Genomic DNA, 20,131 nt, shown 5'->3' with positions numbered 1-20,131 from the left:
CAGTGTCATATCCTGAGAGGGAGAGGGAGAGATGCCCTCCTCTTACTGAAGGACAGATGGATCCCCCAATCTGTTGTGGGCCAGTGTGCCAAAGGACTACTGGTCACCAAACATCCTGCACCTGAGTGAAGCGACCTTTTGGCTCTCTGTGAAGACCAAACCACTGACATGAGCTGAGTGACTGGGAGGTGAACTGTGCAGGACAGAGCCAAACGTTACCAGGGAAGTATTATCAAAGCTCTTGAGCGACCTCTGCTGGACTCACTGAGGAACTGCGTGTTGACATGACGTCACCGCGGACTGTACCACTGCATTCAAAACAGTGTGAGCAGGGTGACTTCAAAGTCTACCACTGCGTCTTGTTCGCTTATTTCTGAGCTCGTTTCGACGCCAGAGTATGAATGTGTGTTAAAAACGTGTTTAGTATCGATTGCTTGAAAAACGTGGTGCAAATGAACCGTCAGCGCGATAATAAATATCTTGTTTTTATCCTGCGTGACAAACACAGGAAGTGCACCGAGCAAGGGCGCCTTTTCTGAGCCCATGTCGTCAGGCAGAAAGTTACCATCACGTCCAGCGAGGCCGACTCTGTTTTTAGCCACAAGAAGCTTCGAGCTTGTACGAATAACAAACCCAGTCGTCAGAAACTCATCTCCTTAAGCTGTTTTACACAACATGGCCACCAAAAAGAAGCGAACACCTAATGTGCAAAGTGACAGTTGGGTTGTCATCGCCGCAGGTAGGTGCAGCAGCGGGACGAGACTGTCAGTTTGAGCTAACCCCAGCTAGGCTAGCTAGCTTAGCTACGTACATAGCAAAGTTGTTAGACCTTGATAACTTTGTCATCACATAAACTGAATGACTAGAGGCAGAATTGCTATCCATTATGTTAGCGTGCCCCTAACTTAAGCTGCATGTAACATGGGAATAAGTTACTAATGAGAATGAACGTTGATCACTTGTGTTAAACTTCTCAGTTGTCATGAATCTTACTTTTGTTTTGGTGTCCACAGACTCTGCCATCGACACACAGAAGCACGACATTGACCCAGCTTTTGTGAGACTAAGGAATCCCTCCACAGGTCTATATTCCTTATTACTATAACGAGATCCGTATGTGGCTGCAACTAACAATTTATTTATCCTGAGGTTTATCAACAGAAGTTTCCAGAGGCTGAGGTGAAGTCTTCATATTACCTGTTTTGTACAACCATCAGTCCATTTTAAAAAACCTCAACGAATTTATAAAAGGGAAATCATGGAATTTAAGGTATTCCTATTTATTTAAAGACTTGATGATTTCAGGCTCTCTTGGAAGTTTTTGACCTCTAGCCGTGCATGGATCTGTTTTATTTAACATCAATACAACATTGAGGGCATAAGATTTTACACTTTTTAATAAAGGATAAATGTAACAAGGCTTATATAATGTGTGTGAAACACTACGGCATCTAAATGAATTTAGAGTTGGAAGATGCAGACCTACGTGGGTGCTGCCGGAGAGCCAGAAAACACAGTTGGTAACAGTATATCGATAAAGTGGACAGTGAGTATTGGAACTGTGTCAAGCAATCAAAATCAGTATTTCAATATATTTGGCAAGTCCAGTGTAAACAATTCAGAACTTTAAACATTGGCTCTGGAAATGTTTAATGAGGAAGGAAACACATTCAACATGTTCGTTAGAGTTTGTTTGTCAGGGACACATCCAACGTTTTAGAGAGAAACTAAATACAAATGTAAGTTTTGATAATTTAAAATAAAACTGGTGATCGAAATTGCTGCAGGTCGATAATGAAAATGATTGTTAGTTGCAGCCCTAGTAACACATTGAGTCAACGTATGGTTAAAAAATACAATAAATACAAAAGTGCCTGAGGTTCCTCAGCTATTTAATTCTATATCTTGTGTGATGTGCATTTGAAGATGTGGTAGTGAAAGTAACACTGTTCCTCATTTTTCTATCCTGCAGATGCAGGTTCTCTGTATATGCTGAGTAGTGGTGATGTACAGCTGTTTGAGGTCAAAGCCTTTGAAGAAGATTTCCACTCCTGGTTTATCGGACAGACGGTACAGAGAGGTTGGTCTCATTCCTCATTACACTGTAACTCTGAACTAACCTAATCACAATTACAAACACTGCTACATGGGTGTCTCTTTTTTTTTAAACAGATGGGAGACTTCTCTTTGTAACACCGATGGATCCGCTCTATCTCATGTTGCCCTATTTGATTAAATCTGGCAAAGAGGTAAGAAAAGTGAATCTCTATTAATCTCACAGTGGTTGTTCCAGTGATGTTTTTGTGCTGATTATTTAACTGCAAAGCAGTCGTGTTCTGCACCTTAAATACCCTGCCAGAGTAAGAGTGTGATCCCCTCTACGGGGGGGATATACCTTTTAATGAACGTTATCATTAGATTGTGATGCTTGCATTCATTGTGCAATGAAACTGCTTCTTGTATAGCCTGACAGCACTCTAAATCTGTTTACCTCTTTGTTAGTATTACAAAACTTTAGAGATATTGTTTGTATTGTATTTGTCTTGTTAATTTAACACACATAGAGACAGATGTTAAGGGGAGAGACTACAGGCAGATAGAGGGGGGAGAAACAACTAATAGACATCACACATTACATGAACACAGGATAAGATACAGTTTTTGTACTACAAGTTTTCTAAAAAAGTGTATGTTTATATATAAAAATGTGGAATCATCTGAATAGATATACACTTATTTGCATACATTTCCATAAAAGAATATGAATATTGGACAAAGCCAGGTTCAAATTTCTTGTTTGATTTTGTTGATATATTAAAGTTTTTACTGAGGGAATTTTATATGTCTGTTTGTATCACTCCATGAGTCAGAAAATGCTGTAAACAGCCATAAAAACAACATTTTTGCCATGTTTTTAGAAATTAAATGTTATATAACTCAGGCTATGAATGATATATGAACAAACCACTCTGTGAAAACCTTCAGAAAATGGATCGGAATAAAACTGTAAACTTGTGTCACTGAAGTGGAGATGTCTGGCTCAGAGTGCAAGGAAAAAACTCAATTTTAGAAACTGGCCTTTAAAGATAAGTGTTATTAAACGCCATACATTTTAAACAAGAAATGGTGAATAGGGTAACAATATAAGTAATAGACATCGCAATGAAACTTTCCCAGTTAATTGCTTAAGACAATTCTTTTTTGCATCACACATTTTGTGTGAGCGATCTAATTAAATATACTCTGGATATGTTATGGAAGCAAAAGGTCTGTATTCATAATGTGGTGGCAGGCTACATTGCTGTGTTTCATCTTTAAGCCAAAGAGTTGTGTTGCTTTAGATTTCACCTGTCTTACAAACAGTAGATAGCGGGTCTGGGTAGAGCTGCTTTAGCTGGAGATGCTGTGCAGAGACGGCTCCACGTGTATCACTCCTTCAAGGACATCTGATATTGGTTTTTCTATTCAAGTCAAATAAACAAGATACAATATGTATGTAAGGCTCCTTCTGAAGTTGTCAGAAGGCGTTAACTCTGCACCGGAGTCTCAACAGACTGACCGTTTGATACCAAATGAACTTATTTATGAAGTCACAATATCTTATTTCCCACTCAGGGGAAGTTCCAGCCTGTGGATCAAGTTGTTATGGATGAAGAATTCCCAGCTTGCTCAAGGCTGCTGAGCTGCACACGTTCCCTGACCTCCCTGCACCACATTGCAGAGGAAAAAGGTGAATTTTATTTTTGAAGCTAACATCAATAAACTCTTAATCTTATACTGATTGCAATGTTTAAATGCTGTGTTTTATACTTCCAGAGGTGGGAACACTGAAGTTCCATCGATACAGTCAAGAGAAGACGATGAATTGGTTGAAGAAAAAGGTAATCATCACAGCTATCTTATATGAAATTCAAACATATCCGTTCGCTCTGTGTGGAAATGCACCATTTATTTCACACAGTGGAATTACATACAGTTTCTTTACTTGTCGATGTAGGTGGAGAGGACGGTTGTTGCACTCAAAAAGAGAAATATCTCTGTGGGAGAAGGAGTCAAATCTACAACATATGTCAGAGTGAAGTCAGAGGCAGACTGCCCTGAGGGTAAGTGGCTTTAACATCAGGCCACCTCACTGTTTAAGTCCTATCTCATTGTTGTGTGAATTCCAGTTTTACCTTCATTTGAAAAAGACATTTAAAGGCCTCATTTCCATATTTTTCTATTTTTCCTTTTTTGCAGCAGACATGACATTGACCAATAGATGGCAGTAATATTGCATAGTTTACGTCTATGAGTTATGATCCCCAAAGAATGTTTCCCCAACCTCAACCTGTATAAAGTAGGATTATATGTATCTAATTACTGCCACTCATTCTCTCATCTTTATGATACAGAGGACTACCTGCGCTACGCCCATGGCCTGATATCAGAGTACATCAGTGAAGACCTGAGCAAAGCCCTTCTCAAACACTTGCAGTAAGTCCAGACATCCAGCATCTACAAGTAGGGCTGAACAATGTGCAAAACAAGTCATATAGCGACTAATTTGACAGATATTGGATATGAGTCATGATTTAAGCCATGGTCTTTACCAAACAAGCATGCTTCTTTATATCATGAGAAAATTATTTTTATGCCCCAGCATCTCCTCAGCACCACAGCGCTTCATTTACATTTGTACTAGTGCAGTGCCCGTTTAAAACATGCTGTTCGGCACAGATTATCTGGTAATGTGAGGGGTTTACAAATCCAGTCTCAAGTCCCCTTAACTGCTCACAGACTCATCAGGGCCGCCCTGATAATGTCAAACATGTTCGATATTTACGATTGCCAAGCAATGTTAAACATTGTAGCCCTTGAGGCTAACGTTAGCTAGCACACTGCTGTTGACAGAAGCTTAAAATCTCACCTCCAGTTCTTGCTGACAAATAGGAAACCTGTGTTGACCACATCTCCCTACTCATCCAGGCTTGTTTAACTAAGCTAACTGCCATTTTGTTTACGTCTACTTACCCGTGAGCCCTTCCGTCTGCAGAGCCATGAAGTGCTGAAGCCACGCCCCCCGCTGCTGCACAGAGCAGTGGTCGCTGTTTATTCAGAATGTATCAAAGGTGCAGTATGTAAGAATTGGCCACCTGTTGATTTCATACTCAAAACAAATAGGGGGCATCGCCAAAGTAACCACTAAGTGCTGCTAACTGTAGTGGCGGTTAGCTAGTTATCTCAGTTAGCTGTGCAGCTTGCAAATTTCTAGAACCCAATGAAAAACGGGCTCAACAGGTATCAGACAGATAGAAAACCTGAAGTCAACACGGCACTAAAATCTACTGATGAAATAAAACCACTGAATGTAACATTACAGCGAGTTAAAAGTACCAAATAATAGCTAATTTCAAGAATCATAAACAATGAAGGAGTTACGTAAGATCTTTGCATTTTATTATATATTTGCAATGAATATCAGCACTTTCACATACTAAAGTTTCAAAGAAATTAAAAAAATCCTTCTTTGGAAAAACTAGTCAAAATAACTCAAAGTGGGTTTTTCAGCTCTGAAGCTATGTTTAACAACATCTGTGGCACTCATCTTTTTATGCAGGACCAAGTAACTTCTAGATGTCAAAGAACTACATTACTACAACACAGAACCAAAATTTGGTTTGTTTTTTTCAGTCTTTTGCCAATTTATTTAAGATTTGAATGTTTGCAACTTAAAGTCTTACATGTTGCACTTTTAATATTAATAATATTTTGGTTAATTGTTCAGCCCAACTTGTAAGTTACAATCATTATCATTCCTAAAGTATGGTGGTGATGCTGATCAAGTGTGCCTCTACTCCACAGGTTACCAGAGCTCACAAGCCCTAAGGAGACAGAACCTCCTTCAAAGGTACGTTAATGTCTCTCTTTGACGTGAGTCAGGTCTGTAGCATTACTCTCTTCTCCTTCGACAGCTTTTCAAATGCGCTGTGCATGTTCTCTGTAGTCCTTCACCTTGCTCTAACATTGTTGCATTTGCATATTTTTGATCACGCGTTAGAGATGAAATCCTCACTTTGAACTTCTGTGTTTTTAAGTTTGGTTATGAGAGCTTTGTCCCCGACAGTGTGACCACATCCCGGCTTCTAGTGGCGTGTGTCTATGGTTAAAAAGTTTGGTGCTTTTTGACATGAAAAGCTTTTCTTACTTCCTCGTTTGGCAGAAACGGAAACTTTCAGACAATCCGGTGGAGGCTGGAGAGGACTACACCAAATTCAACAGCGCAGACTTTGTTCGGAAAGTGAGTGTGTACAAGGCAGTCTGCCTGAATAGACCAAATAGTTACTGGAGGCTTTGATCAGCAGCATTGATTATTACACAATGGCTTCACAGATCATTTGTTTGCTTTCATCTCCAAGTCTTTTTTTCTTTAAAGACCTTGAGTGATTGTTAGTGTTGCTAGTCTTCCTCTTGCTTCCCTTAAGCTTCCTCTGGGTCAATGGGACTTGTAGGAGTGTGTTTTTTTTCTCAGCTTTAATTTAAGTTCACAATATGTAATGTAATGCGCCATCAATGTGCAAATTTGTTGACTTATCAGGTTGATTTTTCTCCCGCTTATTCCAGCCACCCAAGAAGATGACTGCTGCTCAGAAAAGTCTGGCTAAAGTGGACAAGAGTGGCATGAAAACAATGTCATCCTTCTTCAGTCCCAAGGTCAAAGCAGAAAAGAAGTAGTTGTTGTACAGTTTGTGTTTTTGTAATAAAGAAAAGAAAATGTTGAGGCGTTTGATTTCATTTTAAATGATTTGAATGAGATGAGACGGAGATCGGAAAAGAATAATGGCAAGTGATTATGCAGGATTGATTTTGTTACCAGATAAATGTTTGTTAGGTTTTAGCATGTTAACAAAAGGCCAGTGGTATATAAGTATGCAGATAGAGATTGAGGATCATCGGTTTATATGAAAACCTATTCAGAGCCTCGAAGGCAGCAAAAACATATATTCACCTCCTCGTAAAATACATTTTGAGGGACAAAATCTCAACATTGCTGGATATGTCAAAGGTTAGAAATGTGTTTTTTTTCTAATTTGGTATATATACCTTTCATATATAAGATCGTTTCATCCTCTGCATTGATGAGCAGAACGACCTGAGCTGGCTCTGAACTGTTCAGTGAACTCGATCCTTGGGCTGAGTCTCAACCTAGCTCTGAAATCAACAGGTATTCATGCAACACTCTGAAATATGTTTACCTCTCAGCCACCGAAAGGCTGAAACATTGCATTTTCTGCCGTTGGCTTTGATGCCACAAAAGTCTGCAGTCCTTCTGCACAGCTGAACCCATAAACTGTGCTCACCTTAAATGCCATACCTGTCACAATATTGGACATTTCTCTCATTTAACTCTGATCAAAGGCACACTTAAAAGAAATGCTGCGGCTCTGACTGAAGGGTCAGTGTAATCTTGAGATGTCGGAAGGAAGGAATGAAAGACTTTATTTCAGACTGTGCTGTAAAATGTTTTTCATTTCTCTCATTTAAAGTGGCATCCTGGTGGTGCATATCACAGATTTCCATTTAGATTCATATTAATTTGCAGTTAACGGTTTAGAAAATGCCTGAAACAAATAATACTGCAAAGGCTTTATCACATAAGACAGTTTGACATGTCACAGGAGAAAATAATGACATTAGTGATGGCTGGATTCCATTTAGCTGCTTCAGTTTCAGGGTCCCGGTATTGTTCATATTGGATCAGTCACACTGTCACGACTCATTAGGACACGTGAATAGAACAGAGCCATTGTTAATGTTATTAGTAACACCTGGGCAAGCCTGCTGTGAAAAACTTGGGACCAAGAAGAGTTGCCTTGTTTTAAATGTACTTTATTGAAATTGCTGTCAATGTTTAATGTAAGTATTAATGTCCGGATGGATCGTCAGCAGTGCACGGTGTCTGTCCTGTACAAACCAGGTGGAGCTCTACGTCAGCAGCGTGGCAGTGCAGGTTTCAAATGTCTATCAAGCTTCACTGCTTTTTTAATTTAGGCTTGAACCTCAGAGTCTGGAATGCACTCTCCACCACTTTGGGCAGATGGATCGGGTTCCTCTGCAGTCGCAGTCGGCTACTCGTTGACCCACTCTGGTTTTTCTTCCTCCGGGCGCTGTCCTTGGCACAATCTTGAACCGCTTTCTGCTTGGAGTCATCTGCGACCCGAGGAACCCGCAGGACCCAGTTGGAGTGGAGGTCGTGTTCGGCCGAGCTGGAGGCCACTGTGGGGAATGAACAGTGAGAGCTGTTATGTATCTCAACTTCTGGACTGCAAGACCCCAAATGATTATAGCTAAGAGAGCTGGTTTAGATTATCAGATGACCAGGAGCAATGCATAAAAAATTATCTTACAAATTATATTCCAACCGTACTTGACCTTTTCGCTACCTCATCCAACCAGTGGTGAAAGAAGTAGACAGCTTACATCTGAACATGTCAAAGCAGGAAACACTCAGATGTAATCAATAACACTAATTACAGCTGGATTCAGCTCAGTTCTGTGGCTTCATGCTGAGCCCTGATTAACATCATTAGTGGCACCTGTGCTTTTCTTGCAGAGATGAGCCAAAAATAAATGTTCACTGAAGTCAAAGTAGTGATATAACAATCCTGCACTGTTACAATACATGTCATTTGATTAAAGGAATGGGTGCTACTACAGCAAAACCAACTTGAGTACTTCTCAAAGTACTTCTTTTCTTTTTTTGCTACAAACAACAACTACTAGCACTACTATATACAGTATGGCATGCTTTATATAAAGCGAAGTACAATATAAACTAGTAACTACGACTGACAAGTGAAAGGAGTAAAGTACACAATATTTCCCTTTGAGATGTGTCGTGTTTGAAATTGAAACGCCACACAGGTGGTTTTTTAATTGTTAAATGGCTGAATTGAGCAGAGTTAGAGATGAAGTTGTCAAGGAACTTTGTGATAACATCAAGCTCATGTTATAATACTTATTTAGTATGATTAAAGTGTAATTTATCCTGCCTGAACAGGTGCAACAACTCTGACAGGAAGCTGATAAACATGTCAGTCAAGCTCAGTTTGTACACTCACAGCTGACGAGGTCTAATCAGGCACAGTGAGTGAACACACCTGGGTGGGTGTGCCGTGAATGTGAGTCGAGGCTCATCACAGAAGTAAAAGCAACAGTAGAGAAAATACTTCTACAAGTATTGCATTTAAAATATTTGAGTAAAATAAGTATTATCTGCTTTATATGCTTCAAGTATCCAAAGTAACAGTGCTCTATGAATGGCCCCTTTCTGAGTGTTATATTTGTGTTAATATGGTGTTTTAATGTAACTGGATGAGGTGAATCAAATCCAATTACATGGGGTTGACTAGAAGTTAAGTGGTATAAAATGGAAATACTCAAGTAAAATGCAAGTACCTCAGATTTACAGTATATGGTAAAGTACAGGTCCTGAGGAAATATACTTAAAGTTACTTCGCACTCCGGTGGTGGAGGAAATAAACAAAGAACAGCACTCAGTGTGGCACATGAACAGCCCCTGTGATGTTTATATGCGTAGGCTTATTATTATAATTATTAAAACACTAACGTGTAAGCAACATTTTAATGTCAGCTGTTAAAAGTAAAGATATTGTGTTAAAATATTACTTTGGTAAAAGTAAAAGTCATCCAGTAGTGACTCTTTAATAAAAGTCTTAAAGTATTTGATATTAAATGAACTTACGTATCAGAAGTAACTTTCTGGCATGTAAAAGTAAATTATACATATATTTACATCTACGTACTGTACAGACTGTGGGTCAGCCCATATTCAGATCTGATATTCAGCATTTTCTGTTTATTGGAATATTTTTTTTTGTCACTCTGGTTGCTAATTAAATAAATTGATTTTAAAAATTGCCACCTTGGCTCTGATGCAGCATGCAGTCTGCAAAGTAACTAGGAACTAAAGTTATCAAACAAATGTAGTGGAGTAAAAATGTCTATATTTGCCTCTAAAATGTAGTTTAGTGAAAGTGAAGCAGAAAATGGAAATACAAGCATCTTAAAATTACAATACTTGAGTAAAAGTACTTAATGTTGGTTTGTATGTAAAGCATTGCATTATGAAGTTATGTAATATTTTGTGTGTAAAACTTACAGTACTTGAGTAAATCTACCTCTGCTCTCTATATTTACAGGTCTCCAGACCAGCGGTTCTCAAAGTGAGGTCCGGGGGCCACCAGGGGCGACACACTGATCACAACAACGCATGACTATCTGGGTCACGAGCTCATACACTTTATGTGATGAAACTAAAAGCATCTCAAAACAAAATTCATAGCAGATGGAGGACCCCGGGACAAAATCTCATCAAATAGGGATCCTCGGTCAAATGTGTGTCAGAAGAAACTTTGAGAAGCCCTGCTCCAGACCACCGGACACATTCTCAACCCTGCAGGGACTTGGACAGAGAAGAGGACACACAGACAGTATCAGCATCTGAACTTGGGGATGGGAGAAGGTTTTCAAACACACCTATGAAGTCCACATCTGCGTGTCCATCATCCTGGTAAGGTTTGCGCAGAGGCTCGCTGTCACAGCTGGCGATGACCGCATCAAAGAACTGCAAAGTGTCCTCCTCTGCGGGGACCGGAGGCGCGGAGGCTTTGGCTCTTGATATCTGCGGTTATAAAGAAACGGGAGAACATCTGTGTGTGATAGCTCCTGCTCTGCGCTCTCTGATAGCTGCTGTGATCTTACCGGCTCTTCCCTGTGAGGCGGCGGCGGGGCCGGCTTCTTCTTGGAGGACACTGTGGCCTTGGCATCGCTGCTTTTCAAGTCACTCACACTCTTTGTGTACTGCCGTCTCAACGCCACAAGTGCCTCCAGGTACTCGAGGCAGTTCTGGTTCTGAGAGTAGAGCCATATCCGGTCCTCTTGTCTCTGATAATAGTACAAGGTCGACTCGATGCTCACGGTGCTCTTGCTCCGTTTTAAAGTGGAGCCTGCGGCGGGTGCCTGACTCCTCTCCCCCACCACCAGCATGGAGGTGCTGCGGACCAGCCGGACGGTGCAGGCGCTGTGGTAGTCCTGCTCGGACCGGAGCCCACCGCCAGGACCGCCGGAACCATCCCGTCCTCTGTGTCCGTGATGGTTTGGACGGAACGCATTGTTGATCTTCCTGAACATTCCTCTACACGGAGTCTTTCAGGGTCACACACGTAGATTCCTTAGTGTTCGTCAAGCATCCATCCATACTCGTCTCTTAAGGCCAACCAATACCTCTCCAGACAGATAGACAAACAAACAAACAAACAAACAAACAAACAAACAAACAAACAAACAAACAAACAAACAAACAAACAAACAAACTCCTTTCACCCTGACCGGAGCTGTTCACTGTGGCCTGTCGCTGTCCAGGGTGCTGAAATCAGCAGGCTGTGCGCACTGTGCCACAGAGGCAGATGTGAGTCTCTTGTCTAACCTGATCTCAACATGTCTTCAGTGTTATCGGATGTTGCTCAGCAACATTGCTGTAGCAACGGGCCGGTCACCCGACACTGTGTGCTTCCATTACTGCCGAGCAGCAGGCCTGTGTCAGATATCCTGACTCACAGCACACTGGACTGGACTATATAACACCAGCTATGCGACCAGCTCTGGGCCTGAAGTGTTGCTGCTCGTGGCCGTGAATCCACCTGTTAACATATGGAGGGCTTTAAGGGCCAAACCCAAATATAAAAATAAGTATCTAAAAACATATATCATCTTATTATTAAATGCTAAAATAAATGGATGATTAATTAATTATATAACTTAATGCTTATTAAATATATAATTAACTAAATTAATTAATAATTAGCTATATAACTTAATGCGGGGCCTTTCTGTGCAGAGTTTGCATGTTCTCCCCGTGTCTGCATGGGTTCTCTCTGGGTACTCCGGCTTCCTCCCACAGTCCAAAGACATGCAAAAAAGTTAGGTTAATCAGTTACTCTAAATTGTCCTTATGTGTGAATGTGAGCCTGAATGGTTGTTTGTCACTGGCAACTTATCCAGGGTGCACCCCGCTGCTCAACCAATGTCCCCCCCGTGACCCTTAAATGGATAAGCGGTTTCAGATAATGGATGGATAACTCAATGCTTATTAAATGTATAATTTTATAATTAAATGCTCAAATAAATGAATAAATAATGATGTGATTTAATGTTTAATTGCCACGATTATTTAATTACAAAATTGCATATTTATTATTTATTATAACTTGTGTAATTATGTATTTAATCATTTATTTAAGCATTTTGATATATAATTATGTATTTATTTATTGAATTATGCATTTAATTATACAATAATGTAGGCACCATTCCTATATTCTTGAACTGTAGGACTTTTAGATGGGAAATGTGCTGTTTTTGTTCTCAAAGCTCAAAGCACAAGCCTGTTTTGCTCTAAGGTTTACAAATACAAATGTGAACATAAAGCTCTATAGTACATTTATAATGTTCGCTCTTGCAAACTGCTCTTCCATGTACAAAGAGCTCTGTCTGTTTGTTTATAGGCCTGTAAAAAAGTTGCATAGTGCACCTTTAAAATCCTCCATATTAATACACCACCAGACCTTAAAGAAGAACATATCACAGGATTAACTGAGGATGAGTTTAAATCTTCAAATTTGTATGTTTATATGAAGATCATAATAACAAATCCAGCTGTATAAACGACCCGGATGTTGTTATAAACTCCAGAAGTGATAGAATGATGTTGACTCATGTCTAGGTTTCCTCGCTTGATTAATAATAAATCATTTTCTCTCATGTTTCCTATTGTCGCGCTTCCCTCGATACAAGAGGCACATGCAGACAGGGAACTTCCATCACGGAAAAATCCCAGCTGTAAATATGGTCTGAAAGTTTCCTTCACTTTCACCAGATAACTGATTCATTCAGAAGTTTCTGCCAGACGAGGAGAGAGGAGAAGAAATAAGAATATGGTAAAAGGTCAAAAAGTGTCATCAAGCCGTCTGAGGCTAAATTCAGCAGTTACTTAAACATGCTGAAGAGCAGGCTGAGTTTCAAGGAGGAAGTGATGACTTGTAGTTACATAACTGAGCGTGAAGTCACACTTCTGCTTTGATAACAAGAGGAGTGAAGCTTTAAGGGGTCTAAGTTAACACACCACCTGTGTGCTATGTGACCTATCACAAAAAACGAAAACAGGAATGTGTCCAGCTCTCTGTTTCCTGATATTTTTGCTCACATTAAATGTGACTTCCCTTTCTGCTTTTAACCTCAAACACACACCTGTTTCTTTTTTAAAAGAAACAAAACTTTTGCGGTTCATTTTTACAGATTATTTTTGCCTTCATAAGAATGAAACATCTGCCATTTCACTTCATTTGGCAGGAAGACAAACAAGGCATATTGTTACATAAGACTACAATGAAAATAACTTACATAAGAAAGAAGTGGAGGGGAATGTACACAGCCTGTCTGAAACAACTCTTTTACAGAAGATATTGTTAAGATGTTGATTTAGAGAGTATTTAGTACTAACCCAAATGCAGAAATGGGAAGAAAGAGAAAATATTGACTATTCCCACTTCCTCTTGGGGTGAGTATAAAACAACACTTGCACATACATGCACAGTTGGTCGCCTGCGTTGACAGAAAATGCAATGTTTCTAACTTTTCCTTGTTAGAAAGACTGTGGAAGGAACTTGAAAGCGGAGAGTCTGTGATTGAGGTAGGATGGCGTTTGTTTTTAGAGGAGTATGATTTATTTTCATGATTATTGGATCTTTCCTTTATTCTGTGTTTAACAAATGTCTTTTAGGAGATCAATATGTTGACCCTCTTACACACAGAACTCAAATTGATATGGAATTGAATGAATTAGACTCATAAAAGACCATTCATGTAGTCTTGAAAGATCTGCTGTTTGTCATTGAGTTTTACTTATCTGATATCACTGTCTGTGTTTTATGCTTTATGTTGTCAGATTGCCGATGAAATAAATGAATTTTAAAATGTGCTACTTTGGTTATGATGCAGCATCCTTTCTCTGTCTGCAGTCACCACTCTGTCCCGCCTACAACACTACCTGATTGGTTACATGTCACAAGTGATAGCGTATAAGCACTGAATAATCAGAATCGGCAAAGTAACTGAAATTTTCAAATAAATGTAGCAGAAAATGAAAATACACTACATGAATGTTGTACTTAGTTACATTAGGCCTACATGACTGGTTATTCAAAATTTGACACCAAGATGTTTTAACTGCATATATATATATATATATATATATATATATATATATATATATATATATATATATATATATATATATATATATATATATACATATATATATGTATATGTATACGTATACATATATATGTATATGTATACGTATACATATATATGTATATATATATACGTATATGTATACATATATATATGTATATATATATGTATGTGTATATATATATGTATATAGATATATATATCTATATATCTATCTATATATATATATATAGATATATATGTATTGAAGCCCATATCTGCCAGTTAAAGAAAAAAAATTAGATGAAAATTTATCTTTGATTAAAAAAATATTTCAATTGTAAGTCATAATTATGAGTGAAAAAAAAATATGAGAAAAAAGTCAAAATTAAAAGATAGTTTTGGGGCTTTTTATCCCATATTAATGACTTTTTTTAATCAGTAACTATGACTTACCATTTGAATATTTTTTATTGGGCTTCCATAGTTATCAGTCTCCTTGATTACTAAAAGTTGATCTCAGTATCAGCCCTGAAAAACCATATCGGTCAGCTCCTACACATAGGGACAGTCAATGCAAACTAACTGAGGCTATACATTCTGTGGTATGTGGCACAGCCCATGCTTTATATGTGTTCCTACATATAAACAGTAACGATTAATGAATAAATACATTTATGCTGATAGTGTTGAATATTAACATGCAGTTCAAGATTTCCATTATACGATACAGGGACTGCATAATGAGATATGTAGTAGCCCGCCCATGCTACACACACAGGAAATGTATAAACAGATATTTGAATATTAAAATTACAATAGAATATAAACAATAAATTGTCTGTGTTGTGCTCTTTGTTGCAGCCATGCTTTGTGAAGGCAGACTGTTGAGCATGACCTATGGTGAATTGTGGGAGCTGGATCCCCTCCCTCCTCAGAGGACATGTGGGCTGCCGAGAGCAGCTGCTGCCCTCATGCCGGGCTCCACCAGACACGCTCCACTCGTTTATCACAATTCCCCCGAGCAGACAGGTTGTTTGGACAACAGGAGTGTGTCAGCGGAGTTGTACATTTCTCCGCTGCAGTCATCGGATCTCCACAGAGTCCAGTCAGGGAGACAGATCTCTCCAGAGATAGAGATCCCGGCTCAGGCTTGCTCAGATGGTGATTCCCCTTTCTTGGTTCCCTCCTCCTGTCAGAGCATCTGTCAAAACTACAGCGACCTCCATATTGGAGGTGACCAGGTGCTGCCTCTCTCAACCAATGATGGTGAGCTGCGGCTTGGCGCTGAGGGCCAGGCAGCAGGGCCCTTCCTCCAGTCCTGCGATGTCCTCCCAGCTGTGGAGGAGTCTCCTCCGAGACAGACGTCTCAGGGGGGACTTCTGCATCCACTCAGGGGAGGGTCAAATCGCTGGAGAATGGGGAGCACCCGTGATCGGAGCTTTTTGTTCCAGGAGCGTGAGGCTCCATTCTCCAACTCTCTTCTGAATCACTACCTGGAGCAGAAACTCATGGATGTATACCAGCAATACATGATGGAGAACATGGCCAGGGAGGGGGATTCTGACCCAGGCCCCATTTGCCCCCTGCTGGGCTCAGAGCTGGTCCTGACCAGCATAGACCAGATCACTCTGCAGCTGAGTCGGGAAGGCAACCTGGAGGCCGGCCTGGCCAAGGACATGGTTCTCAGCGTCCTGCTGCGGGTGACTGGTGACATGCAGTCAAGTGCGATCAGTACTCCCTTTCTGCAGATTTCAAATGAGGCGAGCAGGGAGCAGCTCACAGAGAATTAAAGAGGAGTTACCCCAGTGTCCAGGAACCCAGTCATCCAATTCTGCCTTTCATTTTAGTTTTTCATCAGCCACAACTAGAAGGAAATGTATTATAACTGCATTTCACGTATTTCTTTTTCTTTTAAGAGCTGTTGAAAGGATGATGTTGAAAGCAAATTCTGTATGTGATTAGTAACTCCAGGGAGAGAGTGCTCTATTCATGAATCGTCTTTTTATATGCAGTCATGTAACTGGCATATGTGCATGTGGCGTGCTGCTGTTGTGCAGCTTTGGCTTTCGAAAGGAGAATAAAAACAGGAACTGAAAATTGAAACTGATCTCTCATGGTTTTTTTTTCTTCATTTCAAACAGAACAACACATCAACACCATCACATTCCTACTCTTAACGCAGCCGGTCACGTCTTTGATCAACGATGAACACTTTGTGTGTCTGGTTATCATTTCTTTATCTGATATAAAAAAAAGTCTCTCTGTGGTTGAATGCAGAAGACCACAGCATCCCTGTCATTTCAGAAACCAACCCAAAATAATAAAATGGATTGGTTCATCAGCTATGCCCCACTTTTGTTTATTTCTGTGGAATAAACTCACCAGCTTCCACTCACATATGTGTTTTTCTTTTTCTTACTCCACTTGGATGATGGCTTAGTATGTATGTGTAAAGTTTTTTTTACATTCATCTGTTTCCCTCTTTAAATTTAACGTGTTCACACGAGCATGATTCTGTTACATCACAACAAGTTTTGAAGTCGACTGTGGTTCAATGTGCAGCTCACATGAGTGTGATGTGGAGCTTGAAACCTCCAGTGTGCAGACACAGAGGATGGACCTTCCAGTAAAGCAGGAAACATCTTGTGTCCAGCCGTTAAACTTGAAATATTCACATTTTAATAGCGTCTGGGTTTCTTGCAATGAAAGTGAAGGAATAGATGTGCTTTAAAGATTTTTTTTAACCAGGTAATTAATTGTGAAAATCTTAAGTGTCTCTTTAAAGGGACAGTTCAAACCAAAATCAAAAATACATCCTATCCTTTCCTCTTATCTGTAGTGCTATTCATCCATCTGGACTGTTTTGGTGTGAGTTGCTAAATTTTGGAGATATCTGCAGTGGAGATGTCTTCCAGCAAAGTCTCTTTCCAGAAATCCTGACCTGGTTACTCAATATGATCCACAGACTTTGTTGTGAGCACTTTCATGGAACTATTTTCTTTCTAACAAACTACACCCGCCAACCTAAGAAGGAAGCCTCCATCTTCTCACTGGAGGTTAGCTAACTAAGCTAGCTAAGAAAGATTACATTACAGGTTGGCCGAGGAGGAGTGTGGTGGCCAGATGGGGCAATTGAAAATCTCTGGGCGGCAGCCCTACCTCCAGCAACTGTATCAGGGCGGCCTTGGCCCCACACTGGCCACTTCTTGGGGGTGCCACTGATACGGTTGACGTGTGTGGTTCAGTAGAAAGAAACTGCTCACAACAATCTGTGGTCTATTTTCGGCGTCATAATTTCTGGAAAGAGACATTGCTCAAATGTATTTTTAAGCGCTTTGAGCACCACAAGCTGAGTGTCAAGTGGTTCCATTATATTTGAGAGAAGGCGACATCTTTATATCACGGTAACTCACACCCAAACAGATGGATGAATAGCACTATAGGTATGAGGGGAAATATGTATTTTTGATTTAGAGGGTCAACTGTCCCTCTTTTTATGTTTAGAGTGTGACATATTTTTTGCCATACAGCTGAAATACCCAGTACAAAGGCCATTACAGTCACTTGATACTGTGTGTTTAAACAGATAGTAAAGAATACCACATTTAAATATACATATTTTTGTGCCCAAATACACATTCCACACATATAAACTGGTCGGTCGTTTATGTTTATGTCAATGCATTCCTGCTAATGATGAAGAGATCCAAAGTGTGCAGTTTAATAAACAGTCACAAGGGGGAAGCATTATCACCGAACTTATTAACCCCAATGACTTTGACACACACCATCTACTCCTCCATTTTCCTTCACTCCTCCTCCTCCTCCCTCACCCAACATCTATCCATCCAGCTAATGCTTCCTATCATCTGCACCCCGCTGCTCATCTATGATGTCATAAGTACTGCTGTAAATCTGCAGCACGCAGGCAGTCAGGCACTAACACCAAATCTGACACCGTGTTTGAGATACTGGTTTCCCTACTGTGCAAACAAAACACAAGTTTGAGATACTGTTATCTATTCTGCATGATTTGTTTTGGCAAAATATTGCTCCAGCACAAATGAGGAACTCAGCAGGGCTGCAAAACGACAGACAGACAGACACACGCTAACACTGACATGTTATTTTATCACGTTTCCCCCTATTCGAAGTGCTTTGCCCGCGACTCCATTCCAGCTCAGTGCAGCCATGGCCTTCTGAGTCAGTGTTTGATCAGCTTCCTTGTTTCCTGTCCAAACAGAGAGCCACAGGAGGAAACTGTGTTTACCGAGCTGAGCGCCGGCAGTCGGAGCCCTGTGAAGTCTCAAGGCCGCAGAGACACATGTTTGGTATTTCTGCCTCTATCCGGATTGAACATTCCAGGTACATGTTAAAGGAACCGAATCCTTACAGACCTAAACAAAAACACGCTCACATATAAATATAATTCACCCAATGCCAAGCCCGGCAGTGTGAGCATATTCAAACAGACTGATTTCCACAGACCTTGGGAAAAATGAAAAACAGACCTCTTGTTCTGGCCAAGGTTAAGAATTGTTAAAAGGGCTGAAGGTAAAGCTCCATACTGCAGAAGTACACACACAGGTTGTGAGTGTTTACTCACAAACCTCAATTTTAACAAATTACACAAATGATTTACCTTTCCTTGTCAACAGATTGATTTCACTGAGTGTTGCTTATTTGGCTGCAAATACAATATGAATAGAAAGGCAAATAGTTTAGAGTTTTTTCCCTAATTAGCAGTAGTTCTACTCTCTAAGAAAAAGTGACACTAAGGCCAAAGACTGAAGGGGAAGCCATGAAATAAGGGCAGGGACTGAGAGTGATTAAATCCCAATGGCAAGCTGCAGTGATTTCAAAAAATGGAGAAAAAAACACACACACTTCTCTCATGGTCTAGCGATGAAACTAACAGGGAGGCTGAAGTGTTGGAGCGTCTTTCAGAGGTTCATAAAGTAATTTCCTCGTCACAAAGAGCTTTTACCATGGAGGGCGGTAAAGGCAAGGCCACAAGATTTCATATCAAAGCCAAGGTCCCGGATACACTCTCACTATTGTGGCTTTAATGCTCTGTAGCACTCTGTGGCTTGCCTTTATTTAAAAAGCTTTTAGTATGTGGCCTTGTTAATTGGAACAGTCATATACTGTTTACTTATATTTTTTTCTCTTTGTGGCTGTGTCATTTAAGAACCTCTATCACACTTTTCTCAAGGTCTATTGATAGTTAAGATCTTTTGAAGCTCTTTACCGGATTAGACACAGACACATGCATGCACACAAACACATTTCCAATTACTTCTATCATGTCTTATTATTTACACTCATGAATGAGTTTTTTCACAAAGATCTGAAAAAAGAATGCACACTTGGACACACACAAACACCACACCATTGACAGCCGGTGTATTGAGGCACTTAAATCAATTGTCATTTGCCCAGAAGCTGAATGCCTTCTACTAATTTCTTGGATGGCCTTGAGCGAATGTGTGCTTTTTTTCAGATTACATCTTCCGGAGTGGCCTAATGTCCAAGTGGCAGCACGCTGGAACATTTAATGACAGTCCTGCTCTGTATCTGGCTGATTGACACTGGGATACGTAGGTGGTGGAACGGGAGAACACACATTTCCCGGTCAGTTAGCCGCTCAAGGTTGCAGAGAGCCTGCAGCGGAGTGGGTGACCTTGGCTGAGCAGGAGCAGACAGAGAGAGACCTTGAGAGACAGTGGGGCAGCAGGATCTGGCGCTCAAAGGGCTGGGGAACATAATGTGGTAATGCATGACTATATATCACAGTGCACAGTACCCACGTGACTGTGGATGGCAACTGGCTGGA

At 40.3% G+C, this 20,131-nt stretch overlaps 3 protein-coding genes across 6 annotated transcripts; 2 read left to right on the top strand and 1 right to left on the bottom strand.

Annotated features, from left to right (window-relative positions):
- Positions 1–528: 528 nt before the first annotated feature.
- On the top strand, positions 529–6,758 carry rnaseh2b (ribonuclease H2, subunit B). Its single transcript, XM_073473638.1, has 11 exons — positions 529–739; positions 1,014–1,082; positions 1,973–2,080; positions 2,173–2,249; positions 3,616–3,730; positions 3,817–3,881; positions 3,998–4,103; positions 4,395–4,476; positions 5,845–5,890; positions 6,203–6,280; positions 6,604–6,758. Exons 1-11 carry the CDS (start codon positions 676–678, stop codon positions 6,712–6,714), a joined length of 921 nt encoding a protein of 306 aa, XP_073329739.1. The 5' UTR covers positions 529–675; the 3' UTR covers positions 6,715–6,758.
- A 1,090-nt stretch (positions 6,759–7,848) lies between these two features.
- LOC141002815 (uncharacterized protein C13orf42) lies at positions 7,849–11,193 on the bottom strand. Of its 3 annotated transcripts, XM_073474215.1 has the most exons (3): positions 10,765–11,193; positions 10,540–10,684; positions 7,849–8,256 (listed from the first exon to the last, which is right to left on the bottom strand). In XM_073474215.1, the coding sequence occupies exons 1-3, from the start codon at positions 11,191–11,193 to the stop codon at positions 8,012–8,014; spliced, it is 819 nt and encodes a 272-aa protein (XP_073330316.1). In that variant the 3' UTR covers positions 7,849–8,011. The 3 variants fall into 3 exon arrangements, 1 of the variants encoding a protein (XP_073330316.1); XR_012179659.1 differs by lacking the exons at positions 10,540–10,684; positions 10,765–11,193 and adding an exon at positions 8,388–8,521 and having other exon boundaries at positions 8,168–8,256; XR_012179660.1 differs by lacking the exons at positions 10,540–10,684; positions 10,765–11,193 and adding an exon at positions 8,413–8,521 and having other exon boundaries at positions 8,168–8,256.
- Positions 11,194–13,566: 2,373 nt separating this feature from the next.
- LOC141002698 (TLR adapter interacting with SLC15A4 on the lysosome) lies at positions 13,567–16,392 on the top strand. Of its 2 annotated transcripts, XM_073474080.1 has the most exons (3): positions 13,571–13,618; positions 13,707–13,750; positions 15,157–16,392. In XM_073474080.1, exon 3 carries the CDS (start codon positions 15,159–15,161, stop codon positions 16,083–16,085), a length of 927 nt encoding a protein of 308 aa, XP_073330181.1. In that variant the 5' UTR covers positions 13,571–13,618; positions 13,707–13,750; positions 15,157–15,158; the 3' UTR covers positions 16,086–16,392. The 2 variants fall into 2 exon arrangements, with proteins under 2 accessions (XP_073330180.1, XP_073330181.1); XM_073474079.1 differs by having other exon boundaries at positions 13,567–13,750.
- Positions 16,393–20,131: the final 3,739 nt, after the last annotated feature.

The sequence above is a fragment of the Pagrus major genome, chromosome 9, assembly GCF_040436345.1.
Source record: "Pagrus major chromosome 9, Pma_NU_1.0".
Lineage (NCBI taxonomy): Eukaryota > Metazoa > Chordata > Actinopteri > Spariformes > Sparidae > Pagrus > Pagrus major.
Note: the sequence above shows the minus strand (reverse complement) of the source record. Positions and strands in the feature narration are given on the sequence as shown.

What these genes read in the sequence shown, in the direction of transcription:
- rnaseh2b (XM_073473638.1), top strand. Translation starts at nt 676, where the DNA reads ATGGCCACCAAAAAGAAGCGAACACCTAATGTGCAAAGTGACAGTTGG. An exon ending in TGAATTGGTTGAAGAAAAAG is followed by an intron (nt 3,882 to 3,997) that starts GTAATCATCACA and finishes TTGTCGATGTAG; the next exon opens with GTGGAGAGGACGGTTGTTGC. An exon ending in GCCCTTCTCAAACACTTGCA is followed by an intron (nt 4,477 to 5,844) that starts GTAAGTCCAGAC and finishes TCTACTCCACAG; the next exon opens with GTTACCAGAGCTCACAAGCC.
- LOC141002815 (XM_073474215.1), bottom strand. Translation starts at nt 11,193, where the DNA reads ATGTTCAGGAAGATCAACAATGCGTTCCGTCCAAACCATCACGGACAC. An exon ending in CGCCTCACAGGGAAGAGCCG is followed by an intron (nt 10,685 to 10,764) that starts GTAAGATCACAG and finishes TTATAACCGCAG; the next exon opens with ATATCAAGAGCCAAAGCCTC. An exon ending in CGCAGATGTGGACTTCATAG is followed by an intron (nt 8,257 to 10,539) that starts GTGTGTTTGAAA and finishes CATTCCCCACAG; the next exon opens with TGGCCTCCAGCTCGGCCGAA.
- LOC141002698 (XM_073474079.1), top strand. Translation starts at nt 15,159, where the DNA reads ATGCTTTGTGAAGGCAGACTGTTGAGCATGACCTATGGTGAATTGTGG.